Source organism: Myxocyprinus asiaticus, chromosome 35 (assembly GCF_019703515.2).
Source record: "Myxocyprinus asiaticus isolate MX2 ecotype Aquarium Trade chromosome 35, UBuf_Myxa_2, whole genome shotgun sequence".
In the NCBI taxonomy this organism is placed as follows: domain Eukaryota; kingdom Metazoa; phylum Chordata; class Actinopteri; order Cypriniformes; family Catostomidae; genus Myxocyprinus; species Myxocyprinus asiaticus.
The window spans coordinates 40,531,775-40,546,704 of record NC_059378.1 but is presented as its reverse complement, the minus strand read 5'-3'; the positions used below and the strand labels follow the sequence as shown (position 1 = coordinate 40,546,704).

General features: G+C 37.7%; 1 protein-coding gene across 1 annotated transcript; it reads right to left on the bottom strand.

The window, feature by feature from the left end:
- Positions 1–300: 300 nt before the first annotated feature.
- Positions 301–14,715, bottom strand: LOC127426572 (inhibin beta B chain-like). Its single transcript, XM_051673462.1, has 2 exons — positions 13,692–14,715; positions 301–3,135 (listed from the first exon to the last, which is right to left on the bottom strand). Exons 1-2 carry the CDS (start codon positions 14,074–14,076, stop codon positions 2,360–2,362), a joined length of 1,161 nt encoding a protein of 386 aa, XP_051529422.1. The 5' UTR covers positions 14,077–14,715; the 3' UTR covers positions 301–2,359.
- Positions 14,716–14,930: the final 215 nt, after the last annotated feature.

Below are 14,930 nucleotides of genomic sequence, written 5' to 3'. Positions count from 1 at the left end.
TGAGACGTTAGTGACATCAAACACCATGTTCTCATCTGTTTTGTGACCAAAGGTTTTTGATGCAACTTATCTAATAACAACATATTTGATTTGACTCTATGATTTAAGTCTATAAGATTTTGTAACCCATTTTATCTTAAGCAAGGAGAAAATCATTCATCTGATTGGTTAGAAAAGCAATATCACACCACTCTTTAACAAGCTGTAATTTTCGAGGTATCATTCATATCCGTAGTACAAACAGAATCAGTTACATGCTGAACTTTAATAATTAGACATTTTTCAAATTATTAACCTTAGCTATGACGTGATTCTTGATTTAGCAAACACCACTAATAACAGCTGTGGCCATTGAAATTGTTCATAAGGTCCATGGATGACTCTCATTTGGTTGACACTTATAACTGAGCGTTAATATAAAGCAAGCACATTTAATGCAGAATAAGAAATTTATTTCATAACAGTTACAAAGAACAAAATAATTCAAAGCATTCTTTATCTTACATAAGCTGTACAGAGATGGCATGTATTTGATTCTAAATGATTCCGGAATAGATGCTAGAAGTATTAAATAGAAAATTTAAAAAAAGAAAGTTGATGGAAAAATATGAAATATTCCATTTGTCTACTGTACAAAGAAAAATGTAAATGGAATCCATCCTACTGTACCCTGATACATAGTTTAGGCCTCTTGCACATTTTATAAAAGTATTTTACAAAAGACTCCAATGGCCTCACCATCAAACAATAGCTAAAATCTTGGCCTCTTTGGTTCCATGATTCTGTAAAATACATCTGAACAGAATTAAATTGCTTCTATAAAAATAATGTTTTTTCAGTGGCAGGTTTTTTCTTTACTAATAATGCATCTTCAGTGCAAACATTGTAACAACCATCCGCCCAGAGAAGGAAGTGAAGTTTACATTTCAAGTATTGAAAACAGTTAATGACGAGTAGCTAAAGTGTGGGCCATTCGGTGTAGGTTACTACTATACATTGCATAGCTTGTGTGGCACTTATCTGAAAAAAATTCATCAACAAGGACATGCACCTTCAAAGGTATTTTAGTCTGCAAGTGCTATAAATTGTGCATTTACGATATTGTTTGCAAGTGCTATGCTGTACCACAACATAACTGAACAGTATGGCAACTCATGTCAAGTGAGATAATTTCGGTCGTTTAAGTACATTTTTATTTTTTATTTTTAAGGGCACTGTTAGTTGCGGGAGCCCGAAAGATGCGCTGTAGCGTTCCATGTATATTTGGCGCTACAGCTTGTCGCATGTATAATCAGGCTCCCGAGACATGGCAAAGACATAACAAGACACTAAAAACTCATGTCTCATGATCTATTAATGGGCCTCATGTCTTTAGTGACAGACTGTCTGCAAAAATCCCTCTGTTGAGAAATCCATTTTGAAAAACGTTAAAAATGCAGCATGTCTGAAATGTTAAGAAAAGTTGAGCCAGTTCGTATTTTTTCCATGAATTCATGGTAGATGTTTGTTGAAGAAACTCTTAAATAGATTGGTTGTCACTCGATGAAGTCATTGTTGGAAGTGCTGACGTTGTTTTGAAAAGATGGTCAGTGCTTTTCGATTAAGTTCTGGGCAGGTATACGGATATACTGTATGTCCAAGTAAACCACCCCAAACATTGTCTACAATTCGGTTTGCTCCATTTCTAGACGAGACCAAACAAATCTGTAAGAACGTGAATATCACATTTTCCTACTGAGAATTTTTGTCTTGTTTTTTCAGTAAAAATATCTAAACATTCTTCAAACAAGATACTTTTTCTTAAGAAAAAAAATTACATGAGAAATTTGCTTTGTTTTAAGAGAAGTCTAACAAAATGTAGTAAGTTTATGCTTCTAATGAGAAACCCCTATTTGCCAATGGGGTAAGGAAAAAAACTTGATTCAAAGGGCAAACAAGTTTATTTTGCTTTCTTGTTGTAAGCATAAACCACACCAAATTTTGTTAGATTTCTCGGAAAACAAGACTTGATCTTGATAGCCATTTTGCCCTTCAAGTAATGTTTTCTTGTTTAAAGATGTTTCGATATTTCTACTGGAAAACAAGACAAAAATATTTCAGTGCATCATACTGTATCATACTGTATTTATAGAACGGAACAAAACCAATTGATTGCAAACTGACGAATGCCTCTATTGGGTGATATTAAAGAACATAAATATATGTACAAAGATTTGTGCATGCATTGAAGAGTTGGGGTGTACGTATGAACATGGATGTGTGAGCTCGGAGAAGTTTGAGGATCTTCATAAATAGCACTTTTTTACTATAATATTTTTTAATATTCTCTTATGCTTTTGGAAAATTTGCAGTCTGTGACTCAAGCACATCCACACTCCTCTACGATCATATTGGGAACGTCCCGTTTAATGATGTTGTATTCATCGTCGAAGTACAGCATGGACATTGTGCTCAGTTTGGTTGGGATACAACACGAGTTCATGGATCCCGGACCCATACCTCGCATGCGGTACTGATTCACCACGGCGGTATGAAAAGAGGAGGCCGAGCCAGGCACCCCAGCCATGTATGCGGGACAGCTCCCTTCACAATAATTCCCATAGTACCCCGATGGGGCAATGATCCAGTCGTTCCAGCCAATGAGGCGGAAGTCGATGTAGAACTGTTGGCGGCAACACAAGCTGCTGCTCCCATCGCATTCCAAGCCTCGTTTACGGATGCGATGTTTGTTGTCCGCAACTCGCGCCTGGACGACCAGGAAAGGACGGTGGGACTCGTCAGCCGAGTTCACCAACACAGGCAGGACGCCCATATTTTCGCACCCCTCGCACTTCACGTCGAGATTCTGCCGTCGATCACCTTTTGAGAAAACCAACTGCACAGCGTTTGTCAAGGGAAAGGTGTGCCACCCACTGCGTTTCAGTTCGACACGTTTCTCCACCAAATTCCATTTGCTCCCCAGGCCTGGTTCCTGATAATACACCTTCACCGTGACCTTCCTCCGAGAACCCTTTTCCAAAGCGTTGGGCAGAAGTTTAAAGTACAGCCAAAGGTTCGCCTGGGACGCGTACAAGTTCTGGTTGCCCTCGTTGGAGATCACAAAAAACAGGCTGGTCTTGGAGGTCAGCAACTCATCTATGATATGAAGAGGAGAAAGAGAGGGGATTATTAGAAGATCAGATACTTGCGTTTCATCAGCTGATACTTAGAGGAGCAGTTCCGACCCAGTCTCGTGACAAGTGGCGAAATCGTTTGAATTCCAAAACGTATAACCCATAGAGAAAAATAAACGAACCAATAATGTTATTACAATTTTTCCTAACCCTAAACCTAAACGAGACAAATCGGACGACATCTTACGATTTCGCCATCTAGTGCAAATTATAACGAGTCGTTGTGAGACTGTTTGCTAAAACATTTTATTTTTTTTGGACTCGATTAAGCGGTTTTTATAGTCCATTTTAGCGCTTTAGTCAAGTGGAAGATTTCCAATGAATATTGACTTAACATTGGATGCACCCAAGTCATATGGACTACTTTTGTGATACTTTCATGGTGCTTTTTGTCAATTTTGGACCTTGACAGACTCACTTTCATTCTCTAAAACTTCACCTTTTGTGTTCCATGGAAGAATAAAGTCAAATAGGTTCGGAACATGTTGTTGAGGGTGAATAAATGATGGCAGATTTTTTTTGGGGGGGGGGGGGTGAACTATTCCTTTAACCAACTTAAGCGATACTCTCGCCGTGCACCTGTTGAACTTGTTGAAGCAAAAGGCTGATGTTGTGATAGGATAAAGCCTCGCTCTGGACAGAAGACTTGAGACATTAACATGCTGAGAGGGCAACAAACCTCCAACACTGCCATGAATGGACCCCAAAACTGGGACCACTTCAGCCTAAAGAGATCAAATGGTGTTAGTGTTTTGCATTAAAGAGCAACGTGGGTGGGAGGAGCCCACATCAGAATATGTGCCATTTCTCATTTTCATCTCATTCATCTTTGCTGCTTCTCTTTCTATTTCTCGCTCTTTTTCACAGACTTTTTTTAAAGTACACATACTCACTCTGATGCACAGAGTTTCTTGCATTTTCTCAAGCTGTAATGCACAGATGTCTTTACGGTCTCATTTTAGTGTGGTTAAAAAGTATTAGTGGATGAATATCACAAAAGTATATGAGTGAAATTTCACCCCAAAATCAAGTCTATTTTTAGCACCATAATTCTTTTTTTTAATTGTGAAATTGTTTTCATGACAACTAAGCACAAAATGTTGTAATACTATAATACATTTTTATCAGTATACATTAAAAGCATGATATCCAGTATAACATGCACTTTTATCACTGAGGACTTCTAAGAGTAAAATCTTGTTAAAAAAAAAATTCACACTCTCACTGGTTTATTTCAGTTGTCTACTAACAATGTCCAACAGTGTGTGTACAAGCATAACAGGAGATTTATGTCATTTTTGTGTCATTTCCAGCACATCTCAAATTCTGTAATGTGTTTAATAAAATTCTGTGCTGGAAATGATGATGATGGAAATGGGACCTAAATCGTTGTCGACACGCCTCGAGGACCAACTCGTATACGCGAAGAACTGTAAACTTTACCACATCATAATCAAGCGAGTGTTCTAACGGTAAGGCAGAGCAAACCTCCTGCGCCTTACCCGCAAGACTACACTGTAGTAATAAAGCCCACATGTGTTTAGGCCAGTCTAGCTTACCTGCAATGTAATCAAATGCTACAAAGTAAGCGTCTACGTCAGCTTCTCTGAAGGGAGGCACGAGTTTGATATACTGTACTTAACTAATGTCGAACGCAGACTCAGAGGACTGATGATCAGTGGGACTAGATACTGAGCGAACAGGTGTAACAGGGGATGTAGCAGTAGGAGGAGGCCGAGAAGGCAGTGGCACAGGTTTTCTCATTAATGCTTGAGCCTCTAGATCCAATTTACATGATTGAATATCTCGGTCCTTCTCAGCTTCTAGGACATGCAGCCTAATCATTTGAGCTTCACATTCCTGACTCTTTATTAACAGGTCCAGTTCTCTGAGTCTAATCGGCAACATAGGATCATGCCGCTCTACAGACTCAGTGTTGGGAAGAACCCTAGGTACAGTTTCCACTGCCGCCTTAGGTTGTTCCACAAATGAAGATTTTTAGAAGAATATTTCAGCTCTTTTGGTCCATAAAATGCAAGTGAATGGATGCCAACATTTTAAAGATAAAAAAAACCCCAAAAACAAATGTCAGCAAAAAAGTAATCCATAAGACTCCAGTGGTTAAATCAATATCTTCAGAAGTGATGTGATATGAGAAAGAGATCACCTTCACATGCTTCTTCTTGTGTTTTTGATGATTCACATTCTTCTCTGCATATTGCCCCCTACAGGGCAGGGAGAAGAATCTCTAGCAAAAAATGACAATTATTGATCTGTTTCTCAACCACACCTATCATATCACTTCTGAAGATAAAGATTTAACCACTGGAGTCATATGGATTACTTTTATATGCCTTTATGTGCTTTTAGGAATATCAAAATGTTGGCACCCATTCACTTGCATTGTACTGACCTACAGATTTGTGTTCTGCAAAGGAAGAAAGGAAGTCATATGCATCTGGGATGGCATGAGGTTGAGTAAATGATGAGATAATTTTCATTTTTGGGTGAACTATCCCTTTAAATTGATAGCTCAGCCATAATTTAATATTCTGTCATAATTTCCCAACCCTCATGTTGTTCCAAACCCATGTGACCTTCTGAATTCTGTGGAACACAAAAGATGTTAGACAGAATGTTGGAGACTGACAGTCTCGGTCACCATTCACATATATATAAACACATTCACTGAAAGTATATAGTGACTCATGCTAACATTCTGTCTAATGTCTCTTTATTGTGTTGCATGGAAGAAAGAAAGTCATACGGGTTTGGAACAACATGATGGTGAATGATGATAGAATTTCCATTAATAATAAAAATAATTCATACATGTCCAATGTGTATTATGTAATGGAATATAGGGGAGTTAACATCCATTATGTCATTTGTGAAAGTAACGAGTTAACCACTACTTGAGTACTCTTTTAATTGAATACTTTCTTACTCAAGTAATTATTTATGTTAGTACTTTTACTTCTACTTGAGTAATAATTTTTTTTAAAGTAATTGTACTTTTACTTGAGTACAGTTTTTGGCTACTCTACCCACCTCTGTCCACAACACTGTCCTCAGAGTGTTCCGGTAAAATACCAGCATTTTCCAGCTTCTCAAACAAGCCTTCTTTTATGACTTGTTTAGTGGCCTCTTTCGGCACGTCGATATTAAAGAAGTCCGCAATTTTTTTCTACAGTGCTCAAAAACTTCCGTGGAAGGAGAAAGAGAAAACGATATAAAATCGAATTACATCTCTCCCCCCACCAGGCCTTCCTCCCCACTTTAGGATGAAAATAGGACAAAACAGACAAAGAGAAGAATGACTGGTTTTCAAATAAAACGACAGACTCCTTTGTCTTATTAACATATTATGTATCCTAAATACACACAACTGAATAATATTTTCACACTTTTTGCATAATTTGGCAAAATTACTGCTTGATTGGAAATGATGGGCAGTAAAAAGTGATATTTCCCTTGTTTTGTCTTTGTTTTGTCTCATACGCTCTTCACTGACACTTTTGTCCACTTGGTTAACAAGTACACTAACTTTAGAAAAAACTTTATTAGGGGCAAATGGTGGAAATTACTCCACAACTGTGGGACACTGCCAAAATTTATATTTATTTTACACAATAAATATTGAAATGGTTTCTGTTTATTTACTCTTTGTTTAGATGATCATATTTTTAAACATGTAATAATGTGTATTTTTAAAATGTATTATCATAGTTTAATATTGAAAGTCTGGGTCTGGGACAAGACTAAAAAAAGAGTGAAATCAATGCACAAAAGACATTCGAAAAGTACCAAAAATAAAATGATGATGACCTGGTAAAACGTTTCCAAATCAGTTTTAATGTGACATTCATATAACAAAAAGAATAAAAGTTAAAATCTGTTAGTTTTGATAAAAATCAACCTCTGGGACATGAAATTGTGCAAAGTTGAAAGAAAATACCCATATATTATTTAAAATTAAAATTAAATATCCTTTTTGACCTTTAAGGTTTCAGACATTATTTGCATGACAAAATGGCACATTTCTGCCATGCAACCCATGAAGATGTTTATTCTGTGGTCTCATGACAGTGCAGGTTATAACAGCACAGTTCTGGAGTCATGATGAGGACAGAGAAAGCACATTTAGAGCCCAACAGAACGCTTCAAAGACTTCCCAACAAAAGCCCTGTGATGTCACAGGAAACACATGGTACGAGCAGACATTCAACATACAGGGGTACTCTTAGAATGCGATCACAAAACAATTTAAATGGTGCTGGACGTCTTTTGGAGCAACAAGAGACTCTCTTAAGCACTGGTTTTCAATTAGTGGGTCATGACTTACCTGTTACCTGTACTGACAGCAGGGGAAAACAATGATAAATACAAATAATTTAAGCAAACACCAGTAAACAGTACATTTTTAAGTCTTCTTTTCAGAGGATCACAGTTTTTCCCACTGGTGGCCAAATGACATTACAGACTTTCACATAAAGAAAGAAATATGATGTTTACGCTATCCTACTGCATTCCAAGGGGCTAAACATAGCTGACCCTTTAGGAATGTGGAGGAAAAGTGTCCACAAAACAGGCATAAATTAGAAATGTTTACAAATAAATCTATGATCCATTTTAATTTTGGACATTTTGTATATGGGTTCTGTGTACACATTTACAATTGTGTGACATGGATCAAATTTGGACATTTGGATGGGGTGAGAGTGGCTTTGCCAAGCAGGAGAGAGTGAGATATCGTCCAGTAATTTTATTTAATTCACTACAGCACTGTAACTCATCTAAATGCAAATGCTCTTGCTGAATTTGAGGTAACACTTTATAATATACATTGTTACATAATATAATACTTCAGATATATAATTAAAGTAATAATTCACCCTAAAATGAAAATTCTGTCATAATTTACTCACTCTCATGTTGTAACAAACCTGTATGACTTTCTCTTGTCAGTGGAACACAAAAAGTGATGTTAAGCAGAATGTTCAAGCTCTAAAAAGGACAAAATAACCACCATAAAAATAGTACATACGTGTAGAGCCGAGGAGGGCGGGGCCGGGTTGGAATGAGACACACCCGGTCCCCAATCAGCCTGATGGGGCGCGCGAGGGATAAAGGCGGCCGGGGACGACAGTTCGAGAGAGAGAGAATTACAGACAGCTGTGCTGTGTTTTTAGTTGTGTGTTTTTGGTTGTGTTCTTGGTTAATAAATTATTATTTAAGTTGTCAAGCCGGTTCTCGCCTCCTCCTTTCCTCTAAACCCCCTTACAATACGACTGAAATAAAAATGATTTAATCTTGTACATCAGTTCCATATGAATCAATTAAGTTATATCAGCATATTTTTTCCTCTTGGTATAGCTCAATAATTCTTTGTCAGAAGCATAATTTTTCACATAATTTCAACATAATGGAATAAAGTTCTTAAATGACAAAATTAAGTAGCCTCAATATGATTTTGTATGTGTCTCTAACATGATTCAGTTCCTTAGTTTAACATAATATTTTTGCATCACAGTACTGATTTATGTTTTATGGTTATGCTAGTTAGCTAACTTTTAGCTGCAATAGAACACATTAGCATGCTAAATGCTAAGTAGTAATTACTCCTTGAATAAAGAAACATACTTCATATTGTTTGTGCACTCATCCTCAACCTGAGCAAAAGCTCCACTCTTCACCACATTGGTAACCCAGCGTATAACAGAATTGGTTCTAACCCCCAAAATAACAACATTAAACACTATTAAGTCTCCCCCTTTTCTCATCTTGCTCAACACTGCATAAAATAACACTTCATTTCAACATTTCTGCATCATGTCCCATGTAAAGCATTCTGCTACAAATCCCCTTCAAATGTTTTTCAAACAGCATGAGGGTGAGTATATATATTATTATAATGTATTTTCCAATATTTAGAAATGTCAAAACTTTGATTCACATATTCATATCTGAATATCCATGTACAATGATCATGAAGACATTGAGCATTCTATAATGAGAATTTTAGCTAAAATCGGTCTGTTTACCAAAATTCGAAACACTGCCTCTAGTGGCCAAAGCGGTAAGTTTTGTTGGGCATATGGGCACGTGTTTCCGGGTGTAATGCATCCTCCGCGAACATCGACAGGTGCTAATAGGGTGACGGATGCCGTGACTGGGCTTCCCCTAGGAGTCGGGGGCCCCCCTGCAGCCAGGGGCCTCAGGGCTTAAGCTCAGGTAAGCCTGTGCGTTAATGCGGCCCTGCCCCAAACCTAAACCTAACCATCAGTGGAGTAAAAATGTAATGTTAGAGGGAAAAATGCAACCTCCGTATCGCGCTTGTCACTGATTATGCAAACGTGATTACTTCCTGGTTTTAACACGGGATTGGAACCCGGGTCTTCCATACTGCTGGCGCAACGCACTTCTGGCCACGCCACTGGAGAAGTTAAACACACTGGAGCCGATGCAAAAATGTCTGATGGGACATGCCACTTGACGTTGAAACAACTTGCCGACTCCTCGTCTGATCATGTTGTACTAATTCTTCACATTTCTCTGGAAAGGTCAATACCCTGATGACAAAACTGCTCCAACAAGACGGCCTCCAAGTCTGACCAGCTAAAACATCCCTTAAACCCTTCTAAAACAGCCAAGAGACCAGCTAAGACCAGCTAACCAGCTTAGGCTGGTTTCATTTTTTTTTTTTTTTTTTTTTTTAATCAGCAGTGCAAAATCACTGGAAAACAAACCTGTCAGTAAAGGAAAAGAGATAAAACTGTAAAGTAAAAGCTGTGCTGTTAAGCTGCCTGACACAAGCGGGGCAAGACAATACCTGGGTGGGCCTTTCTACAGCTACAATACAACCTGTCCAGCATGTCCCCACCTGCACAAACCTGAACAACACAGTGCTAGTAATCACTATGTTATTAGCTGTGTCTTCATTCACAGGGGTTTACAAACCACCATCAAGACACTGTGGGAGACCGCGAGAGACAGTGTGGCCAAACAACACACTCACAACTGTTTGTTTTATACACTTTCAGTTCCAGTTTTGAGTCATGAACAGAGTGCACCAATAACACACAAGATACTGACAACATACTGTGTGTACAAGACACAAAAATGATAATAAATGACTGAAAACATGCCTGAAAGCAAGTGTTAAACCTAGTGACTGATGACAAACCAGAACACAATACTTTGATGCCACAAATAGATTTCTACATTTTCTGAAGAAAATCTGAGTGGTGTTTGGCGAGCCTGATCTCATGAAAAAAGCGTGACTGTGGCAAAATTTTTGTGAAATGATATTATGTGGCTTCTTACACATATTGTGGCAGTTCTGAGGTGAAATGTCCACTGTGTGGCGCTAAAAGCGAGTGAAATGTTCTCCCAAACAGATGAGGTTTTTAAGGTTAACGCTCTATCGAGTTTTAAATCAACAAAACCAACCTCCCTACCCCTAAACTTTGAACCTAAACGTAACCGATAGTGTCAGAAAAAGCAAATGTGAGATGAAAAACACAACCACGTCATTTTGGGGTGCTTCTATGTGTGCTCTTCAGTACTCGTACCCCGCTCCTTTACATCACAAGTGCAACACTTTATCAGTTGAGCTACTGCACAATTTAATCACACTTGAACAAGCTTGTAAATGTAGTTGGTTATGTAATGCAAAAGTTAAAATAAGTCATACACCATAGTAAAAGTGTTTGGATGTCATAAGATAACATTGTGTGAGGAACAGGTGAAAAGTAAATGTTGTCTGTTTTACTCATGATTTGTGTGAAAGTCGTTGTTGTAGCGCCTCTAGTGTTCATTTCACCAGGACAAAAATAATTTTGCTAAAAAAGTTGGTATAGTAACATGATTCTATGAGACCAGATAGTGTTCCAAGCCTCTATATGGCTCATATCCCTCTTTCGATCTAAGTGTATGGGATACTTTTCACCAATTTTAAGTCCAGTTGCTTAGAAAAGTAAAACCACACCTCTCGTCAACAATCATTCATGTGCGTAGCACAACCGGTGCAAGTTACACACAAAAGTTTAATAGTTCGAGTTTTTGAAATTACTTGAAAGCACACACCACTGATAACAGCAGGGATGGTGTTTTCTGTCAATGCCTATTCCAGCTGGCAAAAGCAAACATAAAAACATGCGCTGACGTGGGCCGAACGCACAAGTAAAGATTGGGCAGAATCCTGCTTCAGTTCAGGCCATTTGCAAAGCACCGAAGACATTCATCATTCGGTTCTATTAGACAGCGCAAGCAAATATTCCCTCTTGGCACCCATTCCCACCTGAGTCTCCACAAACCATTAAGATGTCACTAAAACCTAGAGGGACTCAATTGGCCTCTGACAGCTCTATTCTTAAACAAGACTTGATCCTCAAGAAGATTTTGGAAGTGTTCCAGAGCTTCATGTCCTGAGGTCACCCTGCATTCAAATGAGACACTCGGGCAGGCCAGCTTCACTGATGTGCCAGAAATGGAGTCCACCATCAGCAAAGTCCAAACTGCACATTGTCGTTTCAGACTCAATTATGTCTTCATCAAAACGGTTAATCACTACTATAATTACAAACTAAAATCATATCTAAGGAAGAGTATTTTGATAAGCCTGAATTTCAAGCTGTAACTTATTTGTAACTCAATGCCAACCTTCCGAAAGAGGCCCAAATAATTTGAAAGTAAATTAAAAGTCAATATGAAATCAAAATTGACCCTCTTTAATTTCTTAATACACAAAATTTTAATTTTTGGTTAAGCTATCCCTTTAAGCAAAATATCTGAGTTAACTGTTCAGTTTGTGAGTTCAACTTCCAGCAACTTCCAATGACCTGCCTTAAAAAAAGACTTGCAGAAAGCTCATGTTCTTTTTGCAAGATCTGTTAGCTGGTTAATCTGGCAAAGTAAGCAAGCAACCCAATAGTTCCACCTGGCAGTATTTGAACAATCTGTCATCTAAACGTGTTGCACCAATGGCCATTTCAAGTCTCCAGTATGAGGCATTTTGGTAAATTGTTCCTGGACTTTGTCAGAGTGCCAATCACAGCTTGGCAGCCACCAGTTCCAGATCCAGAACCAGGGGCACAACAAGACAACAGAAAAACACAGCACAAAGGTGCAAAGGCCCGGAACTGTTCAGACACAGAAATTATAATACAGAAATATACCGAAATTGACTTTCAACCCGCCCTGAGAAATATTCACTGGATTATAAGAAGTGACTAACAGCGCGCTCTTTTTTTTTTTTCTTTTTTTTTTCTATTAAGTTGTTCAAAAATACATTCAAAATGCAACTCACACAAAACAATTACTTGAATACGCCTCTGCTGTGATGAACATGTTTTCAATTACTGAGTTCTGAAAGTAAAAATTGTCTTAGTGGTGTAAACGTCCATACAGAAATCTGATATATATCAATAAATGCAAAGCACATATATGAAATATATATATACATATATATTTTTCTCTCACATACTGTACATGTACATACTATATGCAACAAATATCTTAAAATACTACAAAAATTACCATTTTCAAATGTAACATATTTTCCCAAATAATAGTGGAATTAAAATATGTGCATATGTGCTTAAATGTATTCATTTAAATTAGATATTTTTAAATGTATATATATATATATATATATATATATTTTTTTTTTTTATTTATTTTTTTTTTTTTTAACAAAATAAGTGTTGGCATAAGTAGTTTGGAATAATCTTTTATAACTATTTTCTTTAATTTTTTATTTTTATTTTTTTTTTATAAAAATACACAGCAATTTTGAAACATTTTTGTTTTCAAATATTATTAATACAATATTTGAAAATCTTTTGTCCACTAAATCAAAGTCAGTAGGTGTAACCAACATACAGGTGACCATTCTGTCATGTGACAATATATAAATTAATAAACTAAAAATAAAACAGAGGACCACTTTAGACCCTCATGACTGTGTATAAAGTTTTTTAAATGTATCAGATTTTATGACAAGGCACTTTTTTTTTTTCCATGTCAAATGGAGTAACAAAACTATATTAGCGATATTAGTTAAAAAAAAATATATATATATATATATATATATATATATATATATATATATATATATATATATATATATATATATATATATATATACTTTTAAAATAATTTTTAAAATATGTTTGAAAACTTTTTATTATCATTATTATTATTAACGAGCAGCTGTGTTTTCACTCACATGTATTCAGTGTGCAAGGAAAGTATTTGAATACCTTTTACTTGATGGTTACACCACTTGATATTTTTTGTTGAAAATGCTATTTATGTTTATATCTGTGTACACAAAGATGACACCTCTACGAACATGTGTTATTAACTCAATTTCTGACATCCTTATTTGTCATACAGAAGCATAATATGCCTGTATTTTATGACAAACCCCAGTATTTCAGTGGTGACGGATGCAAACGCGCATCGCTCCAGGCCAGAGGAGCGCGCACGGAGACAGACAGACCTGATACACACCTGTCTCGGCGAAACTGATGATCTCTGACGTCTCCTCCTCCACCTCATTCACCGCCGCGGAGTATCCGTCCAGGTTCGGGATCTCCACTCGCCCGTCCTCTCGCACTTTCCCGGCGTGGAGCTTCTTGAGCGCGGTCACCATCGCCGCCTTCGGGATGGGGTGGGTGATGTTGGGTCTGTCCCTCATCTGTAACCGGGTCAGAATGTGTCTTTTCACCGCCTCCAAGAAGTCCACGTCCACCCGTGTGGATTCATCCGCCTGAGGGAGCCCGCAGGACGCGCAGGTCGGGGCGATGCTCCGGGTGTCGGTGTCCGGTGCCGGTGTGCAGCGGATGGAGAGGACACAGGACACAAAACAAAGCACTTTAAACATCGACCTCCTCATTTTCCGTGATTAAAAGCGAAATTTCTTCCCAAAAAGAAGACACTTTAAAAAGTGAATAAAAGTGTGAGATAAATAGTCAGATAGTTGCAGTATCCACTACTAGACGCGAATGAAACGCAATATATCCTAGAAATGTCGTGACACGGTTCCTGATGTTGGATTCGGTCTTTGGTCACTGGTCGTTATAGCATCCAAATGTCACAAAGTTGATTGATTTATAATAAAGAAAAAGAAACAAAGCAGAATTCTTCAGAGGTGTCCATCTTTACAGCCGCGAATGACACTTTTGCGCGTTTGCGTCATGACTGGAAATCTCCAAATTACGCGTCACAAAAACCCCGCCGACAAAACAAAGGATACCTGTTCTCATGTGTCCCTGTTATTTCCTTGTTAATATGTCCTGGTTATTCACTCTATTCGGTCAAAATGATCCATGATGAAAACAAGTGATTGAAAAGCAAAAAAAGAAAGAGTCTATTAAACCCCCCAAAATATTTCCAAATTGTCATTCGCCTTTTTCTTTATTTTAACTCTTCAGAGTAAGGTCCCATTTTCCTTTGGTGGACATTCTGACTTCCATTGTATATTTTCCAAATACTTCTTCTTCATAGTTGTTGGTGTTCGGGATCGTCTGCCTTTCCCTTGCAAACAGACATTGTGCCGCTTTGGAGTCTCTGGGAAGTTTTATACTGGAGTGGAGAATCACGTGGGACGATCCACCAACTCCAGGATTATAAAGGTAGAGAAACCTCTGGATGGAGGAGGATCTTTAGGGAAATGTGCCAACACTAATGGGCTCTAATAAAATGAAATGGTTTGGAATTGTCAAATTTCAGTGGGTGAATTTTCTCTAA